This window comes from Aplidium turbinatum, chromosome 12 (assembly GCF_918807975.1).
Source record: "Aplidium turbinatum chromosome 12, kaAplTurb1.1, whole genome shotgun sequence".
NCBI lineage: Eukaryota > Metazoa > Chordata > Ascidiacea > Aplousobranchia > Polyclinidae > Aplidium > Aplidium turbinatum.
The window spans coordinates 24,835,587-24,858,151 of NC_137483.1; the positions used below are offsets into that span (position 1 = coordinate 24,835,587).

A 22,565-nucleotide genomic window follows, 5' to 3' on the forward strand; every position below is an offset into this window, starting at 1 on the left:
ATTAGGGGAATGGAAAGAATGTCAGAAGTATTTATACTGTAAAGGGGAAGATGAAGACAGCCTCTACGTGGCCTTCCCTACAAGTAACTTCCAGGGTGTTCCGAGCGACGCTGACGTGGACAAAGACCTTCTTTTTTTGGGGGCAAATGGGTTCTACCATTTTCATAGCACACTGTTTTGCAAACTCATCTTCTGAAAATGATTTACCGCGTTTAGCAATTAACAAAGCCACATGATAAGTTGCTTTAGTGATGTTTGAATCTGACTTGAGGGCTCGTATACAGCTGTTGCGTGTCTAAGCTGGACTCCGGTTGCTTAACTTTTTCTGCACGATCAGCCTCAGATAACTTGTCAAATGTGCTTGCATGTTTCGTCTCATAGTGCCTTTATACTCCTTACACACTGCTACAGTCTAGTGGCAACAGGGCCGGATTTAGCTGATGGGGGGCCCGGGGCACTTTTAGATCGGGGGGCCCCCGTGCAAAAACATTTTTCGCGAAAAACCATCTCTACGTCTACAGTAGCATCAGTCCAGTACTGCACAGCATTTTGAAGAAACTTTAAAGGCCAAAAGGAAAAAAATAACACAAAATCACATTTTTTCCACATAGGGGGGCCCTTCAAAAGTCGGGGGGCCCGGGGAAACTGCCCCCTCTGCCCCCCCCTAAATCCGGGCCTGAGTGGCAAACAAGACAGACGCAGTTGCTGCTATTTTCACTGAAAAGATATTGTAGCTTGCACATTCCCTGGAAGGAACATATTTCATTATCTACTTTTCTTACTTGCTGTAAACATGACTGTTTTACTTTACAAAATTAGACTCACTTCTGCTTGACTGTACGTCTGTACCACGGTAGGCTATCACTCGTTGCTATATAAAAAGCTGCTATACTTTTCAGGACAATGATGGATAGTTTTGCAATTATGATGTAATAATGACACTAATTATTCTCGCGGGCTTTTCTTTTGTCTGTTAAAAATTTGTGTTTTTATTAGTTCATAAAATAATGAAAGTTGACTTGGGGTGATTTTTGTGCGTTCGCGGTCCAAAAATAACACATTTTGCAACAATAGGCGCAAGCCATTCAAAAACGTCTCTAGGGATGTCCAAAGCCCGGCCCGCGGGCCGGACTTTGAACACCCCTGTATTAGAGCGAGGAGAACGGGAACAGTCTTTCAATTGATGTTAAATACATCACTAAAAAGTGATTTGAATACTTTTATCAGTATGATAAACTCACAGCCTTGCATGGTTGTGACCTCGCACTGGGCAGGTTCGCCACCACCCACGACGGTTACTCCAGTTACTTCGACAGTGTAGTTGGAGTAAGGAGCTAGGCTTCCGAGGTTTGCACTGCTCTTCATGGAGTTAACATCCTTGTGGAGCACTGAACCACTCGAGTTGGAGACTTTGCATTCCAAAGAGTATTTCGTCAAAACACCATTCATGTGGTCAGGAGGTAGCCAGCTCACCAGGACATGGTGTTCACTAGTGACCGCACACGACAGGTTACGAGGTGGTCCAGGCACTGCGATAACCACACCATTGTTAACGTCATAAGCCTACAACGAAAACTGAACTTGTTTGCTGCATACTATGCAAACGAAGCAAAAACATTTGATAAAATGAGAATTATAAATTAAAACAGCTTAAATTTTTGGATTTCTCCATAAATCTCTCCATGAATGCCGCCTTTAATTCCAACAACCCTTAATTAATTGAGTTTTTAAGTTTTAAATTTCAAATATTGGTTTTTATTTTGCACACAACTAGGCTACACAGAGATGTTGTCTGTAAACAGCACTGCTAACGTGCTCAAAAGGCGTCAGTTTATGTTGGAGTTGGTCTCTCGATCCCATTGCCGCGTACACGCCCTTGAATAATTCTATTGCTTAATGTATATTCTTCTCTCACCACTTTCTAGTGTTGTAAATATTGAAGGTGCGCTCGAGAGCCGCCCCACTCCGCCTTCAGTCTCCGCTTGCACAGAAAGAGAATAGTTCACGAAGGGTAAGAGGCCTTGTAGTACCACCGACTGCTGGATGGCGCTGACTTCAACTTTTCCAACGTTGTACTTGCCTCCAACCGGGTGGTATTCAATCAAGTATCTTGTCAGGACCCCGTTCGGTTGCAGGGGCGGGGACCAAGAAGCTAACGCGCTTGTCTCTGTGACGTTGTAAACCTGCAGGGAGTTTGTTGCATAAGTAACACCAACACAGATCGATGAATCAAACTCATGTTCAGATCAGCACATCAGTCATCATTTTACGTTTGGGGTGACTTCAACACATAAAACATAAGAATGCGCAGCTGTCGTGTATACTCTACGAACCTGTAGGCTATTGCTGCTACATGACTGAGCAAATTTGTGGCATTGATCACTAAATGGTTTACCCATGGATATTAAGTATCAACTTCTAAAAAAATATTACAAATATGTTTTTAAAGTTTGCCAATTGTCTTTATGTCAAAGGCTACACCACAATCAAGTGAAGCTGGTTTTGATAAATGTAAAATTTGTTCCCCAACAGCCACATTTTAAATTTCATGTGTTGTTTTGCTTTGTTAACTAAGCGACGTGCATGTTTACGTCCTCATCAAAGTGTAACAAAAAAAGAAAAAAAAATGTTTGGGAAATAATTCAAGCATATTAGGCTATTGCGAAATCAACCAGGTTGCATAGTCGAGTGGTGAGAGCCCTGGCACGACGTTCGAAAGGCCGCCGGTTCGACACCGCTCAAGAGCATGCGGCTGTGTCTTTGGCAGGACACTTAAAGGTATGCCTGAAGATGGACATGAAGATTGGCTTCCTTGCCTTCCCGCCCACTTAATCTAAATCTTCAACCACCGGGTGTAAGCCTGGATAAGAAACATATTGATAGATGACGTCATGTAGTCATTTTTGTGAAAAACATCACAAGATATCATCATAACATTGCTTAAGTTGTTTCGAGTGTGTGCTATTCAATGAAACTAGGGTTAATTACATTGAAATCCTGCGCGCGGCATAGCGGACCGGCGTGTTCTTCTTTACCCCATCAGCAAGATTCCATTTGTCACAAAGTGTGATTTTAAAAATAATGAAACGAAAAATTTTACAATACAAAACTTGTATTCAACCTTCATCAGGCGCTCCTTAAAAACACTTCAAATTCAACCTAAACTTTGATAGCTGAACTACTTGGTTAAAAACAAACTGAAGCATTTTCGACCAGGTCTTATAGAGCAGCATGCCAGAACTGAAATTTCTGCTGAACTCTGCACACTCAGCCAACTGCTGAAGAAATTTTGGCGCGGAAATGAGTCACATGGTTATCTCAAACGTGACCGATAATCGTGGCTGTGTTTATATCACTTCAACATAAATTCCAATATTCTGTTTGCCCCGCGTTCCGCTTTGCCCCACTTTCCCCTTCTAAGCTGAAAATCTACAATTAAACTGCATCGTTTGTTACAAAAGACTTGTTTCCTTCTTCTAACTTCAAACTTCCAAAACGTAACTTGAACATCTTCACAACTACAGCTTTCCAATTAGCAAACATCGTCAATTAATGTATAAAAATTTATTCGTTGTACTGGTTGTACCGTAGTTCAACATTCGTGTTTTTATCCAAGAAAAGACTATGGTCACAGCGGTAAACCATAATCTCTTCGTGGGAAAATTGTAACATAAGATTCCCGAATCCGTTCGTCTGCATGTAGGTGACCGAAAAATAAACACTCTTTCGAAACGTCTTTTCAAAAGTGTATTCCTGTAAAATTAGCCCGCGGCTATCGAAATCGAAATGCAACGCCTTGCACCTCTAAAAACTGTCACTACGATACAGATTACTTGGATAAAAGACGGAGAATTTGTCCAGCTAGCAAGCACCAAATAAACCAGTTAAATGTGCGACCGACTTCCAACAAACAACTTCGAGAATGAATCAGAAAAATTTGTGATAACTCAAAGGCACGAGAGCAGTTCGTGTGACGCAATTTCATGTCCAAACAGGTTTCAACTGAAACAGGTTTGACACGAGTCTTACGGACGATGGTGCAATTTTGGCTCATGTTTTAGGAATTTCCATGACGTAATATTCAGTAGACCCGAACGGTTTCTACATGACGTTTGACCAGGCGAACAACCGTCTGGAACATAGCGGCCCCTAGTTATGACAGTCTGACATGGCATAACTAAAAAAGAATTGACGACAATTGTGAGCCAATGAATACACATGATACACAAATTGTTTGAATCACTCACGTTTAAGTTAATACGCAAATACAAAGGGCATGCAAAGAATGAACAGCAATAAGAATAAACACGACGATACATGAAATTGGTACCATAGGTATTAGGTACACGCAAAAAATGACGCTATATACCATGGTTGCGATAATAACCGACTGTTCTGGGCTCAGACAAGTGTCGGCCACCGCAGACAAAACCAGGCTCAAACCCTAACACTTAGGTGTTCTTTACGGGGGCGAGGCACGAAATATCCCTCAACACATAGTCTACTTTCACTTTCCCCGTACTCTCATCATAGTTGCAGACGGCAACTTTAGCTCTACGAACCACAGGCTTCCCTTTCCTAATTTGTGGAACTACCTCATGCACCCTCCCAAGTTGATACTTCCCACGTTTACCAATGTCCTGGAGAGAACCTACCACTACAAGTTGACCAGGCTCCAAATTCTCGGCCATTTTTAGCCATTTTTTCCGGCCCTGAAGACCTGGCAAGTAAAAATCAATCCATTTACTCCAAAACTGATGAGAAAGTGACAAATTGAACCGATAATCCCTTCTTAATTGGTCACGATCATGCGGTTGCCCAACAGCACAGTATGGGTCTAAGTATGGGGTCAAAAGTGAGGCAGGGGTGATGACAGTAAAATCCCTAGGGTCGTCACTCAAAGGTACCAAAGGGCGTTCGTTCACGATCCGAACGGCACTGCCTGTGTACGTAAGCAGTTCAATAAATTTGGGCTTACGACTTGAAGAGTCCAAAATGTGAAAAAATGCAATTTTAAATTGTTTAACCATTGCCTCCCAGGCGCCACCTTGCGCCGGAGCATACGGAGGTATAAATTCCCAGTTTATCTCTCTCTGTCTCAGGGCGTTGTGAAATTCAGCTGATCCTATCAACTCGGGTAACTTTATTTGAAAGAAGCATTTAGTCACATCAGCCATGAGACCAAATCTACCAAGCAGAAATCTAGCCAAGACATTTACCAGAGGGTTTAACAAGTCAGGACCCGAAAACATTACATCATTAACACAAGTTCCTCGAAATTCAGACTTGCCATCGTAAACAATGCGCTTTTTTAATTGTGACGTAACAAAGTATGGTAAATACCATTCAAATCCCTTGACATTTCCTGCTTCATCAGTACGCTCAATATAGCCATTTGATTTAAGATCTTTCATGGTGTCAGTAAGGAAATCACGAAGTTCAGGTTGTTTTAAAGCCTTTTTCCTTAAAGCAGCAACTCTATCTGACGCCAACACAAAATTGCTAGGTAGATCAATATCTTCCTTCAACGGAACAGGTATCTCAAATCGACCATCTTTCAACTTAATATTCGGTTCAACAAGTTCGCTAGCCAACTTATCATTGCGAGACAATTCACAGGTTTCATTTTGCAACGTCAAATCCTGAATGACTTTATTCAGGTCTGCTATTTCCATATCACGAGACTCAATTTTACGCTGAAAGCCAGAGATGACATCCGACTCTGAAGACGTCTGCACTCTGCACACTTTAGCAACGCTTTCATCTAAGGGTGACTTACCACCACAAGCCAACCAGCCGAGAGGAGTGAGCAAAGCATGTGGTTCACTACGATTTTCACCAACACGCTCTTTTTTTGCACACATCAAATAAGCGTTGTCGTTGCCAATCAGTACATCTACAGTACTACAATCATTCAAATGAAACATATTCACGTCATGAAAATGACGGAAACCATTTAAATCTTGTTTATGCGGTAAAGTTTTAACATCATCAGCCCAAGCTGGGTTAACCACCGAGGTTATATCACAAAACAGTTCATCTGTCTCTAACGACTGGATGTTGAGTTTGACAAGGTCAGCACAAGTAGGTTTCTGACCAGCCAGGGTATCCATTTTAAACGACGCTTTATCGTACGGTTTAAGATCAAGTTCACACACCAAATCACTCGAAACAAACGTCAACTGCGAACCAGGATCATGCTGACAATACACCAACTTCGATTTGCCAGTCATTGGATTCAAAACACGAGCAGCAGTAACGCGGTTAAAGGCTGCTTTAACATTTCCAATCTTAACATTACGCACAGGAACTCTGGCACCAGTATCATCTTTGCCAATCGAATCCAGAGAATCACGTGACGTCACATAAAAATCATGCAGAAGAAAATAGTGTTTCCTATCGTTGTTAGGCCCACACTTACGACAGTTATTTGCATGAACGCAATCCCTAACCATATGCTGGCGCAAACAATTCAAGCATTTGCCAGCTTTCACAATGACATCTCTCCGATCTTTAGGTGTCAAGCGCAAAAATTCTTTACAATTAGACAAAAAATGATATTCAACTTGACCACGTGACGAACAACAAATGCATGCCGGTAGGTTTTTACGTCTGGCTTCACCACCGCGCGGTGCGCCAACAACAGTCGAGTACTGCGAACTCCCTGACATCACATCATCATGGGGTTTTACGGACGTCTGCCTAACCGGACATGAAGGCAATTTTACTTTGCCAAACTTTTTAAATTGCTGCGACTCACCAGAATCGCCCATTAGCATAATGCTAAAATCAGTCGACTTACGCGTTTCCTCCCGTAGGCTACTACAAATTCAAACAAACTCTGAAAAGTAGGCTCATCAGTGCCACCATACTGATCACCTAAAAAGTCAAGATAACGCTGCTTAGCGTCAAACGGGAGTCGCTTAGCCAAATCCAAAACAAAACGTCCTTCTAATTTATCACGCTGACCATAAGCTTGCGCATAAAGCAAACACTGCGACAATTCATCTTTAAACTCTTTCAGATCACTGGAAGAGGTCGAAGTCAATTTGCTACCATAGCGATACTTTCTAATTTCCGGTTTGGCAAAAAGACCTCCACGAACCCCAAAACGCTGGGACAAGCGAGCTAACGACATTTCTATCCTGTCTTCCTCTGACAAGCCAGGGGTGTCAGAAACCAAATTAGCAATCGTTTGCGCAGCTGTCCTAACACAAGCCGCTTGTAACAAAGTCAAACGAGTCTTAAAGGGCGAAGCTGCCATTAAGGCCGTAACACGATTTTTAAAGAAGATAAATGGCATATTATTACCATCGTAACCAATCAAGGCCGCCTTATCGAAAAACGTCCTACTATTTTGGTATTCAAAAAAGCAATCCTGCTGTTGAGAACTCGATGTAGCAGGAGAAGACAAGCTATATCCCTTAAGGAGCTGAGTGGGCTCAGTCACATGCACAGCCCGATCACGATCCTCACACACGTTAAAATCAGGAGACGCGATACGCCTCTCACAACCACCCAAATTACGTGTAGCTGGGCGATCCACAACTAGCGGCGCAGAAAACTTTGAAGGGGGCAAAGCATTACTGCTAATGGCGGCCCCGTGACCTGTACGCTCTGGGGGAGGAGTTCGGTTGTAATTCACAGACCTTGGCTCTACAGCATTCGGAAGACCCTTAGCCGCGGCCCCAAGACCTCCTGAAACAGCTGGAAAACGTGTGGATTGCCCTGGTCCACTCACAGGTTGAACGGGCGTTTGGAAAAGGTTATGTAAATTAAACTGCGATTGATGTTCATTTCTGGAATGCCTAGAAGAGCTCTTCTTAGAGCTACGCCGGGAGCCCGCCTCTGATCGATATTCAGCTAAAACTACCTCTTTTCGTTGTTCAGCCCTCAACTGAGCGTCTTTGAGTGCGAACTCAGCAGCTCTCGCTTCGGCTTTCGCGGCGGCCTCAGCTGTTCTCGCGGCGGCCTCTGCAGCTCTCGCAGCAGCCTCAGCTCGTATGGCCTCAGCTCTCGCTTCGGCCTCAGCTTGTATCTGGAGCTCCTCTCGTTTTAACTGTAGGTTAATTTGTGTAACTATCCGTGACGAGCTCTCAGACATCCTAGTGCTTACGTTTGAGGCGCTATCCTCAGGATGTATGTCAGCATCCAACCTATCTGAAAACTCACTTTCTTTTTGTTCGAAGTTATGTTTTAAAGAGTTAAATTCGGGATCTACCCTATCACGAAGTTCTGCCAAGATTGCAGAGTTAAAGATTTTAGTCAAAAGAGCATGGAAATGCAGCAATTCCTCTTCTAAAATAGATAACTTAGATCGAAAAATTAACAGTTCCTGCTTATCACTCAAAGAACCTAGGGCTACAGAAAGTTCCCCAATTTGAGTCAAAATATCCCGTCTAAGATGCCGGGCCTCTCGAACTGACTTAGCCTCATCGTTATTGGGTCCCTCCCCAGAATGGCCTGCCCGACCGCAAAGAACATCATCAGGCTTAAACTCAGTCGAGTCTACGGCGGTCGAGTCCTTGTCGCCACCGAGTGTAGACATATTAAATGTTGGGGCTAAATTAACAATTAAAAAAAATGAAGTTACACAAACACACAAAATTATTAGGCTACAGTAGTTATAAAAAACTTAACTGCCAAGACCGTAAAAATACAAAAAAGAATTTAAATGCACGATACCGTAGCTGTACGGGTATGAAGTCCTAAAGTCCACAAAACTTGCTTGAATTCTTCCACTTGAATCTACAAGCACAGATGGATTGTCTTTTAATCTTCTTTCTTGCCAATGAATGTCAAAGTTATTTTTCTTCAGTACCAAACTGAGGAGAATTGTTTTTACTTTTCTTTGCTTCTGTAAGAGTGTAGACTACCAACCAACAAATCTTCTTTTATTATTTCTTGTACTTCTAAGTAGTTCTTCTGCACTAGCTGACAACAAACACGTCGTTTATTTTTATGCCTTCAAGTGCTTCTTGGCCTACCAGCTAACAAAATCGTTTTTTTATTTTTTTTTGCTTTAATTTCTTCTTGACCTACCAACTGACAAGAATTCGTCTTTTATTTTTTATGGTCACAGCGGTAAACCATAATCTCTTCGTGGGAAAATTGTAACATAAGATTCCCGAATCCGTTCGTCTGCATGTAGGTGACCGAAAAATAAACACTCTTTCGAAACGTCTTTTCAAAAGTGTATTCGTGTAAAATTAGCCCGCGGCTATCGAAATCGAAATGCAACGCCTTGCACCTCTAAAAACTGTCACTACGATACAGATTACTTGGATAAAAGACGGAGAATTTGTCCAGCTAGCAAGCACCAAATAAACCAGTTAAATGTGCGACCGACTTCCAACAAACAACTTCGAGAATGAATCAGAAAAATTTGTGATAACTCAAAGGCACGAGAGCAGTTCGTGTGACGCAATTTCATGTCCAAACAGGTTTCAACTGAAACAGGTTTAAACAGGTTTGACACGAGTCTTACGGACGATGGTGCAATTTTGGCTCAGGTTTTAGGAATTTCCATGACGTAATATTCAGTAGACCCGAACGGTTTCTACATGACGTTTGACCAGGCGAGCAACCGTCTGGAACAGACTATAAAAGATTTTAGTTAGAATTTAGCAGATGAAATCAGCCTACAGCTCACCTTTACATTTTGAGGTGGATCTGAGGGGGAGTCCTGCAGCGTAGCCATCGCAGTACTGATCGCTGGTCCTGGGCCGATCACGGTTCGACTCCTAATTGTGACGTTATAGTTTTTAAATGGTGATAATCCAGTGACGTTGACTGACGTAATATTCCCTACAAATGAAAAGAAAATGACTTGAACAAACTCCAGCAAACGTCTATCTTTATGGATAGAATCTCTACAGACAATAATCAACTTCAAACTGAACTTGTTTGCTATTTGTTTAAAAGCATACCGACCTACAGTCAGAGATGGTCAAGATCACCAGTTTTGGTGATATTGAAGATCAAGATCACTTATAAAATCACTTTTTTCTAAACTTGAAAAATAAAGTTTTGATCAATGATGTTGCAAAAAACAACAAATATTACTATAAGCAGCCTGCGTAAAGGTAGTTGGTATGGCTAACTGTTTGGTTTTACATCTTTATCCTCTGACTGACAAAGCCTTGATAGGTTATTTCTGGTAGTTTCGCATACTTGTAGAGTCTCTTGACGCAGGTCCGGTTACCGAGATTGGCAGAGTAAAATTTTCCGATTGTTGAAGTGTTGTTGCCGGGGAATTATTCCATCCATTAGATGCCGCTGAATGGAGAGCAGTCCTGAAATGCGTTGCTCAAGCGCACACCCCGAGAGTCGAACCAGCGCCGCGTGATCTTGAGTCGGGCGTGTAACCACTGAGCTAACGGGGCGGACGAACGGCGAACTGATGCTTTTGAGTACTTGATCGCTGGCCAAAGAACTATAATAAGTTAGTGTCTGTTGTTATTAGGCCTATCAATCGTTGTTGTAGTTTGCGTTGAAACGTAACGTCACACCCAAGGCCGAGGTTAAGCACAGCACGGTACTGAAAACTTCACAAAATTTTCAATTAGTTTTATGCTTTTTGTTAAAAAAAAATCTTTCAACTGCATCATCTTTCATCAAATTTATGTTTGCTTCACCTTGGAAACTTTCATTCGTATTACTAAGTAGTTTCAACTTTCACTGGTTTATATCAATGTTTATTGCACCATTTATCCATATGGCAACCTTGATACTATTTTCTTCTATGAAAAACGTTCAGAGGTCTGCGGTCAGATAAACCACTCCAAACTAAAATACAAAAGCTGTACAAAGAAGAAATGTTTTCAAATTTAATATATTTGTTTATATTCAGACCCTAAATAATCATTAGTCTGGTTGATTTGCTACAATAAACCACTTTATATGGCCCAAGTCGGCTTCAACTTTTCTTGGACACATGTCATATTAACACCGGCTTAATGTTAGTCATTGCCACTAATTACTTTGTACAGTACAAGTTCTAAAAAAATGCCTTTATGTAGTAAGCAAACTTTAATTTTAAAGTGATCACAGATCAAGCTCATGCTCATCTCTACCTACAGTATATACTCAGGCCCTGACACCGTGTGAACCTGTGATAGTGACTGGAGAGCGATGTAATTTGGTTTTATATCCCTTTGAAATGATAGTTTTGAGAATATAAAGTGTGATCACTTTAAATCACTGCAAAAACTCCAGACTTTACGTTAAACAAGACAAGTCTGGCGAAAGCAAAGGGCATGACTAGATTTGGCTGAGCTCCACCGTTCAGATACAAAGCCGACCGTATCTTTGGGGCTGTATGCCAGGGTAAGATTATTGCTAAAACTTCTAACAACTTCTGATTAACACTTCAACAATCGGAAAAAAACTTCACTCTGTCAATCTCGGTAACCGGCACTGCGTCAAGAGCCTCTGCAAGTATGAGAAACTACCAGGAATAACCTATCAAGGCTTTGTCAGTCCGATTGATGGGGGGCCCGGGGCACTTTTAGCTCGGGGGCCCCATGCAAAACGTTTCTCAAACTCTACGGAAAACGCCAAAAACCCAGGTCTTTAGTACGGTTGTGGCTTGTGGGTAGTGCTGGTACCTGTGTAAACATTCCTTTTAGCTAAAACCGTCTTATAAGAAGCAAGGGTCGTAGTATTTTTGGAAAGCCATTGCAAAGGGGGCTTGATAAACCTGTAGACCTATATCCAGTTAAGGCTTTCATAAACAAGCGTTGCCAAGTCGTGCCTCGTGTTTAGGGTTCGCCTAGCAAGTGATAGCTAAGAATCATTATTCTGTTTACTTTGATGTGAACTGGAAGTTTGCCAAATCCGATGGCTCTCGCAGTGAGACTCTAAACAATTTGCCGGCGGACGATTGGATGCCACGTTCGGACGTTAATTGCCCTTTCAGCTGCTTCTGAGGCCAGGCCCGGATTTAAAGGGGGGGGGGCAGAGGGTGTAGGTGCCCCGGGGCCCCCTTTTGAAGGGCCCCCCAAAGTGCAAAAAAATGCGATTTTGTGCTATTATTTTTTTCTTTGAGCCTTTGAAGTTTCTGCAAAATGCTGTGCAGTGCTGGATTAATGCTACTGTAGACGTAAATTTTTCCGTATTTACTTAGAATCTGAAAACAAATTTTGCACGGGGTCCCCCGATCTAAAAGTGCCTCGGGCCCCCCATCAGCTAAATCCGGCCCTGGCTGAGGTAAAACTGTTGAGGGTTCAAAAACCATCATTAAGGTTCTGTCACGGGTTTATAATTTTTGCAATTAATTTCATAATAAACGTTCAACTCACCAAGTACCTCCAGGACCACCTCAGACGGGCTAACCAACAGGAGGTATGAACTGATTATCCCGTTTGGTTCTTTCGGCGAAGTCCATGACAGAAATGCTGACGACGAGGTGACGTTAACAACAAGTAGGTTTTGGATTGGTGACGTAGGTTTATCCTGCTTAGTGGTGACGTAGCTCTGACGCATCGGTCCATACCCGTCCAGCCCGTACACTCGCGGCGTGGCTGTGACGCGGTAAGTGGTGTAAGGCTGAAGGAAAAACGTCATGGCAGCAACAAATCAAGTAAAATATATGCCAGGAAAACAGCTGCAGTCCAGTTTCAATATATTAGGTCGTGGTTTTGAAAAGTTCAGAATGGCGGCCAAGTATAATCAGCGATTTTACATTCAGTCAATTTTGAAAAATCTTGTCCGATTTCCAGGTAGGAACAAAAGTTGCTTTGTCATTTACCACCAACCTACTAACAAGATACCTTTAGTATTATCAACATTGTATTTTATGATTAAAAATGCATGGAGAATCAGCAAAGCCCTATTGGCATATGTATTTCGCTTTGCAGCTGTAGAGCATCATTAGTGCTTTATTCAAATAGAATATATTTATTTAAAATTATTTAAAATGATTATGTTTATTAAAAATAAAAATGATTCTATTTGATTAAGGCACTAATGATGCTCTACAGCTGCAAAGCGAAATGCATATGCCATAAATAGGGCTCTGCTGATTCTCCATGCATTTTTAATAATAAAATACTGAATTGATGCTCGATGGAGAATCGCTGGCCAGCTGCTTCTTAGTCAGGAGATCACCTATCCTTAATGGAAAAATAACTATATTATCAACATAGCATTCCCGGAGGAGGAAGCCAAATGAATGCTTTGTCGTAACGTAAATGATAGTTTCGTCATTAAACCCACCAATAAACCATGAACTGTGACTTCTTCTTCATCTGTGTCAGCTGCATACACAACATTTTGATTGTCTGTGGCGCCCTCTACTTTGATGGAGGTGAAGGTTGGACCAGTCACTGGGAGCGCTATACTCCAAACCACGTGGATTGATGATGAGTTGAGTGACCAAGCAGTTAGGTTTGCCACTGGGCGGTCAGGAACTGAACAACAATCCCGATACGCTTATCAGCAGTCGGTTAAGCTCTTTTAGATAGAATTCAAACACGTCACGAACTAGCCAAGCTGAAGAACAAACGGAATCTTAGTTGTCACTTGTTTTCCAATAATATCAAAGAAACAACTCTGCAACCGACTGCCTCGATGAGTCATACTATGTTATGATGATGTTATTTAATGGCAATGGCGTAATTATTGACTATGTAAAAATGGATTTAAAATCGCATTAGACATGTTAGAGCCTACAAGAAAGATTTTACGTCAAATTCAGCTACTACTTCTAATAACCTCAACAGCCTGTTTCATCCTTACTGGGAATCATCAGAAATTCCTTAACGTATGTTTGTATGGTGCGTGCTGTATGCCACAAATGTTTATTTGCAAGAGGAAAAGGTACTAAACTACTACAATTTTCGTACGACATGGGTTATTACCATTGCAAGGTTACAGATAACATGCGGGTATAGACCACTTCAGTTAAACTTTCCAACCATGATTAAGCAAACTATCTGGCACCTACTGTGGCGTCTACGCTCGACAAAAGCGTCATGGGTGGAAGCTACTGTGAGTGGTGAGTAATGAACATGTTGTCAACATGAAATTAACATGTTACCGTCTTCTAGGGTTGTGGCATTGACCCATTCGCTTTGGTGCCCCCCGTCGCCAAGTGCAGTGCTGGCGGTCACCCATACCGTATACGAAGTGTACTTCTCCAAGCCATGCAGGTCAAACGATGTCCGGTCAGTAGTCTGAAAAACATCGTCAACAGAACTTGCCTGGCATATTGGAAAGAAACTTCAAATTGTCATTGTAACGGATAGTGAAGAATTGTATAGATGGACAAAGCAGTGATAAAATTAAATCTAAGTATGATGCACTAATGCCATGTAGACGAAAGTTTTAAAAATATTTTTTTAATAAATAAAAGTGATACGATGAACACCATGTTCTCTTATTGAAAATACTTTCTCGGAGGATTGCACTGGTGGTGATGTGATGCAGCTCATATATATTTCCATGCGCAGTTGACTAACCTTTACATCCCTTGCAAGGTTGCCAGTTCGGTAGAATATTGTGTAGAACTGAATGTGACCATTCGGGTATTGCGGTGGTTGCCATGATACGTTTAACGACGTAGAGGATGACGCTTTCACAGACACGTTGTGTGGAGGATCTGAAGGGGCTGAAAAGAAAGGAACGCAATGATCTCGCTTGGAGGTTGCCTTGAAAACCAAAGTACCGTAGCCCAATCGAGCAAACTATAACACACATTTTCTTTTGTTGTGCTGACAACAGTAAGCAAATAAAGCATGTAAACATTTGTGTTGTCTTCACCGAAGAGTTTTTGTTACAAAATCGAGTGACTTGGTAGGAAAATTTCGGTTCCACAATTTAATAATCAGAAACAAGTGGTGACTCATCACATGTCTTACCATAGAAGACGCCACTTGTTACAATATGTAGGTCTATGTTTTACCGCTCTTCCTACTATGTGACTGACCACTGGTTTCAAACGGTGACTTACCATCTTCTAAAGTTTCAAACGATACTTTTCGGCTTTTTTGGCCTCCATACCCAAATCGCGTTCTCGCTTGGACAAAGACCTCGTATTTTCCAAATTTTTTCAAATTTTTCAAAGTGATATTTGCATGAAAACTTTCATTCTGGAAGCCCCTGGTTAAATAGCTGAAAAAAAGTTCACAGGTCAGTTGGCTGTTGTTTGTTCATCTGTGATTTGTACAACAAAGATGTCCAAAACCCACCTACGTCTGCTGCCACTCATTCAAAAAAATAGCATTGCAATCTACAACAATCAAATTACAACGACACCAAAGAAATAAACAAGACAAGCGGCGTGCAATTATCAGGCATGTCAAAATATGGCAAACAGACCCAAAACAACTAAAATTACTCTAACCCTTCAGTTCCATCAAAAATGAAATTTGCAAAGCTGACATAAATTAAGATACAAATAACATGAACCTTATACCATCATGAGTGTCATACAACACATCCTTACAGCATGTTTCTGCTAAAGCGGAGTCCTCACAAAGTTCTTATTCTAATGTAAGTGTGACCATCGCCACCTGGAGTTGCGGCCTCATTTGCCACGTTTTGCAGATTTGAATTGCCGCTACTGCTAGTGTCCGACAAATATTGTATCCTAAGATTTTTTTGTTTTTTTTAACTTTTTTCTGAATGGTGCCGCTGACATGAGGTGTGCACAAAAAAGGTTTAAAATGTGATATTTAAATGTCTTGGTGTAAAAAAATCTTTACGTATTAATTGAAGTTAATGTAGGATGCTTTTTAAGCGGTTGTAGCATTTCAACGCACACTGTCAACTTTCAAATTTTTGCCGAACAGGCAGTTTCTTCACCAATTGGGATCTTGGTAATAGCGGAAATGAGAATCATTGAAGCTGCTGGTCAGGTGGTTGTCATGGTTATAACGTTCTATAGCTCACGTGACACACCCACCAAGTGGCAGCATGGGCAATTGGGCATGGTACCACGGTACATGTCGGAACACGATGGTCGCATGTTTTAGCTCAGAAAATTGCTTCATCTGGTACAGATCATTACCAGGTCAGGTCAGTGGTGGCCTGGGAATGTAACAACAACAATGACTATGAGCACACCAACTTTATGTCCAAGAACATTCCTTTGTTCATTTTCTTTTTCGTCATTCACCGTCCGGGACGAAAAAGATACGAACTACATTGTTGTTGTTACAAAATAGTCGATATAGACCTACCAGCACGTTAATGATCGGAAAAAGGTGGCAAAACCTTGAAAGGTTTAAAACTTAAAACAATTGCGTTAACTGGTCTTAGTAAAAGTTTTTGCAAGTGGTCTTGAAATGAAGTTTACCTCAAAACTCAGAAAAAATGACAATTTTTATATAGAATTACATCTGCATCTATTTTCTTAAAACATAAATCTGATAGGCTCCTGTAACCCGGCATTGGGTCTAATGCATTGAGAACAGTGTTCTTAAGTACCACCACTGGGTAAGAATTCATGTATTAGACACGAGCTTACTTGTAATAAATTGTGTATCCCAGAATCACTCCATTGGCATGTATGGGCGGTTTCCAAGACAACAAAATAGACGTGGATGACAATTGTTTGTAGATAACATCGTATGGAGGCGACGATGGTGCTATGAAGGTAGAAAAGACGTAATAATGTCGTGAGGTGTTTGTGGCTACGCTATTTTGCAAAGATCTATAAAACGACAAAGTACACAGTTGCAAAACCAAGTATTTACGTATATATATTTTTATTTATTTTCTGGAAATGTTTCTTTTTCTTCTTTAATTGCCTTGCCTGAAGACAGCATCAGAGTAATAAACCAAGTATTTCTGTTATATGATGCATAAATGATTGTTTTTGGCTATTAGTATAAAGGAAGTTGAAATTTTAAACAAATTTAAAACTCGCTTGACAACAATTGATTTTATAGACCATTGCATTGTTTACATTGTGAATGTGGTGCTGTAGAAATGTTATTTTTCCAGCACTATCTGTATGTGCTCAATAATTTCATCGACCTTCACCACAGTTCGAATATTGCACATTCACTTTAGTGAGTGAAGATGTGCTGTGAAAAAAGCATCTTGCGGCATTCTATAAAAGTTGCAGTTATCCTGAATGCAATCATCGTCTCAATTTAAGATGGGCGTTGTTCATACCGTCTTCGTCAGTGGTGACCGGCAAACCTGCTGCCGGTCCGTTGCCTTTCCTGGTACTCGCTGCCACAGTAAACTCGTATTCCGTGTATTTCATCAAGTTGTCGAAAGTGTGTTGGATGGTGTCGCCAGAGACGTTCAAGGAGATTTTCTTGTCTTTAGAGAAAAAAAAGGTAACGACATATCATTGCACGAGGCACGGGTCTTCTAGCTCAATTTACAGAACAGTATTTAAAAAATGTTTTATTTATAAAATCTTATAATATCACAATGGGCAAAGGAGTCTATAACAAACTTACTCCGTTCTTGGGAAGGCCAGTAACTTAATTCGTAGCGTGTCACAATTCCATTCGGTTCGCGGGAGGGCAACCACTTCATCAAAATCGATGATGACGTCACGTTGACGTAACTGAGGTTGAGCGGAGCACTCCCAGGCACTGCATGTTAAAACATGTAAGATGTTTTAGATATTTTATTAAATTTTGAACAGTGCACTGGTTCTGGCACATCGCAATCGATTAAATGAAATCTCGAGATTAGCTTGTCAGCCACCGTTTATGACGTCACTTACCGTCTTCCATTGTCCAGATAATGATGGGGTCTGACTCTTGAGCACCATCACCATATTTTGTGTTTGCGCGTACTTTTGCAAAGTAGCGGGTAAACGGACGTAATGACGTAATAACGAATGTTTGTGATTGGTCGAGAGTTTTCAGTTTTCTGAAATTGAAACTTAAAATTTTCATCGTTATACTTGACTTATTTGTCGGTTGCGCGGCAGAATGGTGAGAGGTTTTAGGCTGCCCTTCTGGCACAGGTTCAACACCGCCCAAGAGTACGTGGATGTGTTTTGGCGACACATTATGACAATTCTCTCCTTACTTCCAACCATATGTTGTATTCTCCACGTAACTGTGTTGCGTTCTACTCTCTTTACACAAAGGGTTTAAAACGCGGCCTACGAAAATAAGTGGCTTAGACACCGTGCAAGCCTTCAGAACTGAAGACTGAAGTCGATTGCAGATAAAAGTATTGCTTGGATTCTACTTTTGCCTAAAATATTTCTTCAAGTGTTTTTAGTATTTCAACTGTTTTAGTTAAAGTTCAATTGTTTCAGTGCTGTGCTTTTTGGTCTTGCAATCTGAATGTTAGAAGTTTGATAGTTGATGAATCAATGGTATAGCCTACCTGCCAATGAAAATTATTGAGTTTACTGATACGTATGCAATTCCATTTAATATTATAAGTATTGGATTGTGTTCACATACTTGTTTGAAACAATGCTAATTTTTTCTCTGTCAAAGCTTTTCATGAAAAAAAGCACTTGAAGACTGAAACGATTGAATAAAAACATTTTAGGCAAATACAGAATCCAAGTAACACTTCTATCTGCTATCGACTCCAGCCTTCAACTCTGCAGGCTTGTGCATGCCGTCTAGGCCATCTCTGTTTGTACACCACGATTTGAAATAAATTGATTGCTATTAATAATTCAAACATACTACTACTGTCAATGTACTACTACATGTGCTAGTGCAGGGGTGGGCAACCTTTTTGCATGCGTGGGCCAAATGATGTAGTGGTAATGCGGAGGCGGGCCGCAATAATATTCATTCAATAACATAACTGTAGTAATTTGACGTCATGTTGATGAAGCTACTTTCATACCGTGGTGCGTTGATAATAATTTGTTTGATTTTTCAAAATTTTTGTTTCTGATCAGTTAATTCTGTTAATTCAGTACCGGTTAATTCTGCGATCTTCTGAAGAGCTGACTTTTCATCTTCCATATTTTTGACAACTCTGCGATGTTCTTTGACACGAGAATTTATTTGGCCACGAGAATTATATTGGCCAAACTGAACGCAGCATAAATTCCCGGGTCAAAGAACATCGCAGAGCTGTCAAAAATATGGAAGATGAAAAGTCAACTCTTCAGAAGATCACAGAATTAACCGGTACTGAATTAACAGAATTAACTGATCAGAAACAAAAATTTTGAAAAATAAAACAAATTATTATCAACGCACCACGGTATAAAAGTAGCTTCATCAACATTACGTCAAAACAATGCACCCAACCGGAACGATGGAAATGTATTGCCGAAACGTTATAAATCATTATTGTTTCGACACGCAGGCTTTATGCCTACTTGAACACAGTTGGAAACGTCATTGCAATTTAATTTGTCTCGAATTTCTGTTGGTCTCCACTGCTTCGAATTTATTGTTTAATGTTGGAAGTTTTTACGTAATTTAACGTGGAAAGTAACCGCTCGTACATCTTTGGCCAACCTTTAAAATAATGTGTTTCATTGTTTCTTGCCTTCAACCACACTGCAGTATAACTTTGTAAATTTTATTTTGTATGTTATTCGCTCTGAGGATGCGCATTGTGATGGTGCGCGAAACGTCAGTGAAGCAATAAATCAACTTGGTTGCCATGCTTCACTACATTCACCTGTTTGATATGTGACATTTGCTGTAAAAGTATAAAACCACCCCAGTTGAATACCTCTAGAGTCTAGATCTAGAACAAAGCGAGAACTGTTATTTATAACTGAATATATTCATCACAATAGGTGTCTACTTTTACTTTCGTAAAACTAGACAAGTTTTAATAAAATTAGAGATGGTATTCCCTGGATAATATGGCATCGATATTAAATCGAAAATCGGTGTAAGTAACGAATCTGCCACGCAACCAGTGGAGACAAAACAGAATTTGTAAAATGATATTGACTGGTCGTTCTGGTTTATGATACTTGTTCCATTATGAAAAGGCAATCGATTCTAATTTTTTCCTGTCGTAGATGGAACTTTGCACATCAGTAGCAGTTACACAGGAATAGCATTGAAGAACACAAGGAAGGATAAAAACAAGCGCAAGTTACTCCAAAATCCTTGTGGATTGGAACGAGAGATAACCATTCCGGAAACATTAACATCACTATAATGCAAGGCAGGATATTCGGAGAAAACCATCTTGCCAGGAGTTGATGCTTTTCGTGTTAGTTCCATGAGAGAAGGTTTTCACAGTCAGAAAGAGATAGGATGATAATCATAATGATAATTGACATTATTTACATTTTTCTATGACATATTTACCACGCTACTGTTTACCTCACACTCGCTAAATCGCCGCCTTCCTTCATCACTTCCACGTCATAGAACTGAATGATGCCATTGGCTGATACCGGCTTTGACCATTTCAGTTCAACACTTCGAGACGATAAGTTCTTATACGAAAGACTATGAGGAGGTGAAGTGGGTTGCCCCTCCATGGTGTGGGCCAACATGGGCGTGCTCTCTAGTCCACTCCCGACTCGAGTACTGGCCGATACCGTAACGTTATATGACGAGAAAGGTTGCAGTCCTTCCAGCACAGCACGGGTGGTGTTGCTGCATAAACAAATTACATACCATTGGTTCTACTTGAATATAAATGTTCGAAGATCACACTTTTGAAAGAAAGAAATTGTAAACTTTGCCTATTATGCAATAATTGAATTTGCACAGATTGCTCTATTTAGCTTATTTAGCTTTGTTGATGACCTTATTGGATCCTCTGCATTGAGACGAGTCGTATAGACACAACACCAAGCAACAACACGCCAGTTATCATGTTGAAAGAAATAAGATTGCACAGTGTACACATTTCCAGCTCACAACAAGCCTTCTTCAAGCATTTAATAAAATGATTTACACAAAAATAAAATCATTGAGATGAATTTTACTAAGAAATCTAAAAGCAATAAAAAGTTTTAAATGGAAAACATTCAAACCCATTAAAATATTACCTCATCCGTGCAGTGCACAAATTTAAATGAAAACGACAAAAACCGTATCCCAGTGGCAATCACATATGTTATGTGAAAGTTGTAAGCTAATGAATACGAGCAAAACTGTTCAAAGTTGCTATGTCCGTTGAGGAAAGCACTTGCGATTACGGTTTGTTGCTTCCAGTGCATATTCAGTTATCATTCATTGAATCCCAAATGGCAGCACTAAGTTACCCTACTTACCTTATATGTTGGCGGCGTCTCGTCTTTCCATCGTCCACGTACACTGTATAGCTGACAATTACCCCATTCTTTGTGAGAGGGTCCTTCCAAGATACTTCTATGACTGTGGAGGAGTGGTTATGATATTTGACTTCACGTGGAGGAGATCCCGGCGCATCTTCATCTGTGTGAATCAATAACTTTTTCGAAGATGGACCCTCCCCGAGCGCAGTCCAAGGCCACACATAGACCTGGAAAATACGTACAAAAGTTGTTCGTATGATTGCATGCAAGACGAAGGAAACGCGTCCAAGCAATAACGCGGTCTTGTGGTGAAATGCGGTCGGTTGCATAAAGTGGAGCTTCATGGAATTCATATTTAAAGGTTTGTATTAGATTATTATCAACCAGTTCAGCTTATGTAAGCTACAAAAGCTCCTCAAGTGAGTTACTTTTAAAACATTAATTAAGCAAAGTTTATCTTGTTTACTTATAGAGACTTCAAACAATTGTTCAGTAATTGATATTTCTTAGAATTTCATTCATTATGAGATGTCGTTTCACTGTACGGAGAGTTGAACTTGAAGTGCACCGATCCCTAGCACGCACTCAAGTAAAGTTGAACCATCATTTGTTAACAGTTGAATGCATCGATTGATCATTAAGACATGTAGCTGACTTCAAACTGACACATGCAACTAACTTATAAATATTTTCAAGCAGACAGGATGGTAGTGGTAAAGTTGAGGTCATCGTGTCTATTTCTTACTTTAAATGAAAAAAGCTTGACATGTTAACTACACAACTGCTAGACATGCACAGCTGAAGTCCGTTGTTGCTGTTGTTGACAAATCGATTTAGAAACAAATTCAGGCACAATTTCCAATTTTATTGGCAGCTTATCAATTGAAAAGCTTTCTCACTTCATATGGAGTGTAGATTTCCAGTTCTTCAATCACGATGAACTCGACTGCAGTCTCTATTTTCACAAGTTCATCACGAGCTATGCCAACAGTGTAACTTGTAATAACTCCGTTGTGCTCCAATGGTTTGTCCCACATGATCTTGATTGATGTGGAGGAGAGGTTAGTGTAGGCGAGGTTGTAAGGAGGAGATGTAGGGATATCTTCTTTTGTTAAAACTGTAGTCTCAGTCTCCCCTCCCTCACCGGCACTAGTCATCGCCGAAACAGCAATTGAATAGTTGGTGAAAGGCTTCAGCTTGGTCAGCTGGTAAGTGTTGTACGTCATCGAGTAATTTCGAGCCAGGGTACCGAGCTCCAAGTCGCGCTGCTGCTTTGTCAGTTGCGGAAGCGAAAACGATTTTTCCAAACCGGGATTGCGATTGAAAGTAATCGAATCTTTCATTCTGGGAATCTATAGAAAAATTGTCAAACTCAACAGGTAGAGCCCGACAAGAACCGACCATATAGCAACAGAAA

General features: G+C 40.7%; 3 protein-coding genes across 4 annotated transcripts in view; all 3 read right to left on the reverse strand.

Annotated features, from left to right (window-relative positions):
* Positions 1 to 17,439, reverse strand: part of LOC145780933 (phosphatidylinositol phosphatase PTPRQ-like) — a 64,798-nt gene extending 47,359 nt beyond the window's left edge. The window contains exons 1-6 of one of the 2 annotated variants that reach the window (XM_082592607.1): positions 17,421 to 17,439; positions 17,125 to 17,277; positions 16,472 to 16,592; positions 14,954 to 15,114; positions 14,463 to 14,611; positions 14,042 to 14,177 (exon numbers count right to left, since the gene is read on the reverse strand). In XM_082592607.1, the coding sequence (XP_082448733.1) occupies positions 14,042 to 14,177; positions 14,463 to 14,611; positions 14,954 to 15,114; positions 16,472 to 16,592; positions 17,125 to 17,218 (661 nt within the window). In that variant the 5' untranslated portion in view covers positions 17,219 to 17,277; positions 17,421 to 17,439. Of the gene's footprint in view, positions 1 to 1,241; positions 1,381 to 14,041; positions 14,178 to 14,462; positions 14,612 to 14,953; positions 15,115 to 16,471; positions 16,593 to 17,124; positions 17,278 to 17,420 lie in introns of those variants that run through there. The other variant, XM_082592608.1, reaches the window with a different exon arrangement.
* LOC145781236 (phosphatidylinositol phosphatase PTPRQ-like) lies at positions 1,370 to 13,734 on the reverse strand. The gene is made up of 7 exons (XM_082593013.1): positions 13,707 to 13,734; positions 13,219 to 13,412; positions 12,303 to 12,549; positions 9,653 to 9,807; positions 1,916 to 2,183; positions 1,443 to 1,529; positions 1,370 to 1,377 (listed from the first exon to the last, which is right to left on the reverse strand). The coding sequence occupies exons 1-7, from the start codon at positions 13,732 to 13,734 to the stop codon at positions 1,370 to 1,372; spliced, it is 987 nt and encodes a 328-aa protein (XP_082449139.1).
* LOC145780711 (phosphatidylinositol phosphatase PTPRQ-like) lies at positions 17,365 to 22,305 on the reverse strand. Its single transcript, XM_082592331.1, has 5 exons — positions 22,048 to 22,305; positions 21,146 to 21,375; positions 20,244 to 20,522; positions 17,693 to 17,841; positions 17,365 to 17,558 (listed from the first exon to the last, which is right to left on the reverse strand). Exons 1-5 carry the CDS (start codon positions 22,303 to 22,305, stop codon positions 17,365 to 17,367), a joined length of 1,110 nt encoding a protein of 369 aa, XP_082448457.1.
* Positions 22,306 to 22,565: the final 260 nt, after the last annotated feature.

Bases quoted from the DNA above. Each gene is read 5' to 3' on its own strand.
- LOC145781236 (XM_082593013.1), bottom strand. From the start codon at position 13,734: ATGAAACAGGCTGTTGAGGTTATTAGAA. The intron at 2,184-9,652 runs GTGAGCTGTAGG...AACTCCCTGCAG, and splicing joins ATCCACCTCAAAATGTAAAG to GTTTACAACGTCACAGAGAC. The intron at 1,530-1,915 runs GTGAGAGAAGAA...TGGTTATCGCAG, and splicing joins ATTTACAACACTAGAAAGTG to TGCCTGGACCACCTCGTAAC.
- LOC145780711 (XM_082592331.1), bottom strand. From the start codon at position 22,305: ATGACTAGTGCCGGTGAGGGAGGGGAGACTGAGACTACAGTTTTAACA. The intron at 21,376-22,047 runs GTGAGAAAGCTT...CGTATTTTCCAG, and splicing joins AAATCTACACTCCATATGAA to GTCTATGTGTGGCCTTGGAC. The intron at 20,523-21,145 runs GTAAGTAGGGTA...TTGTTTATGCAG, and splicing joins AGACGCCGCCAACATATAAG to CAACACCACCCGTGCTGTGC.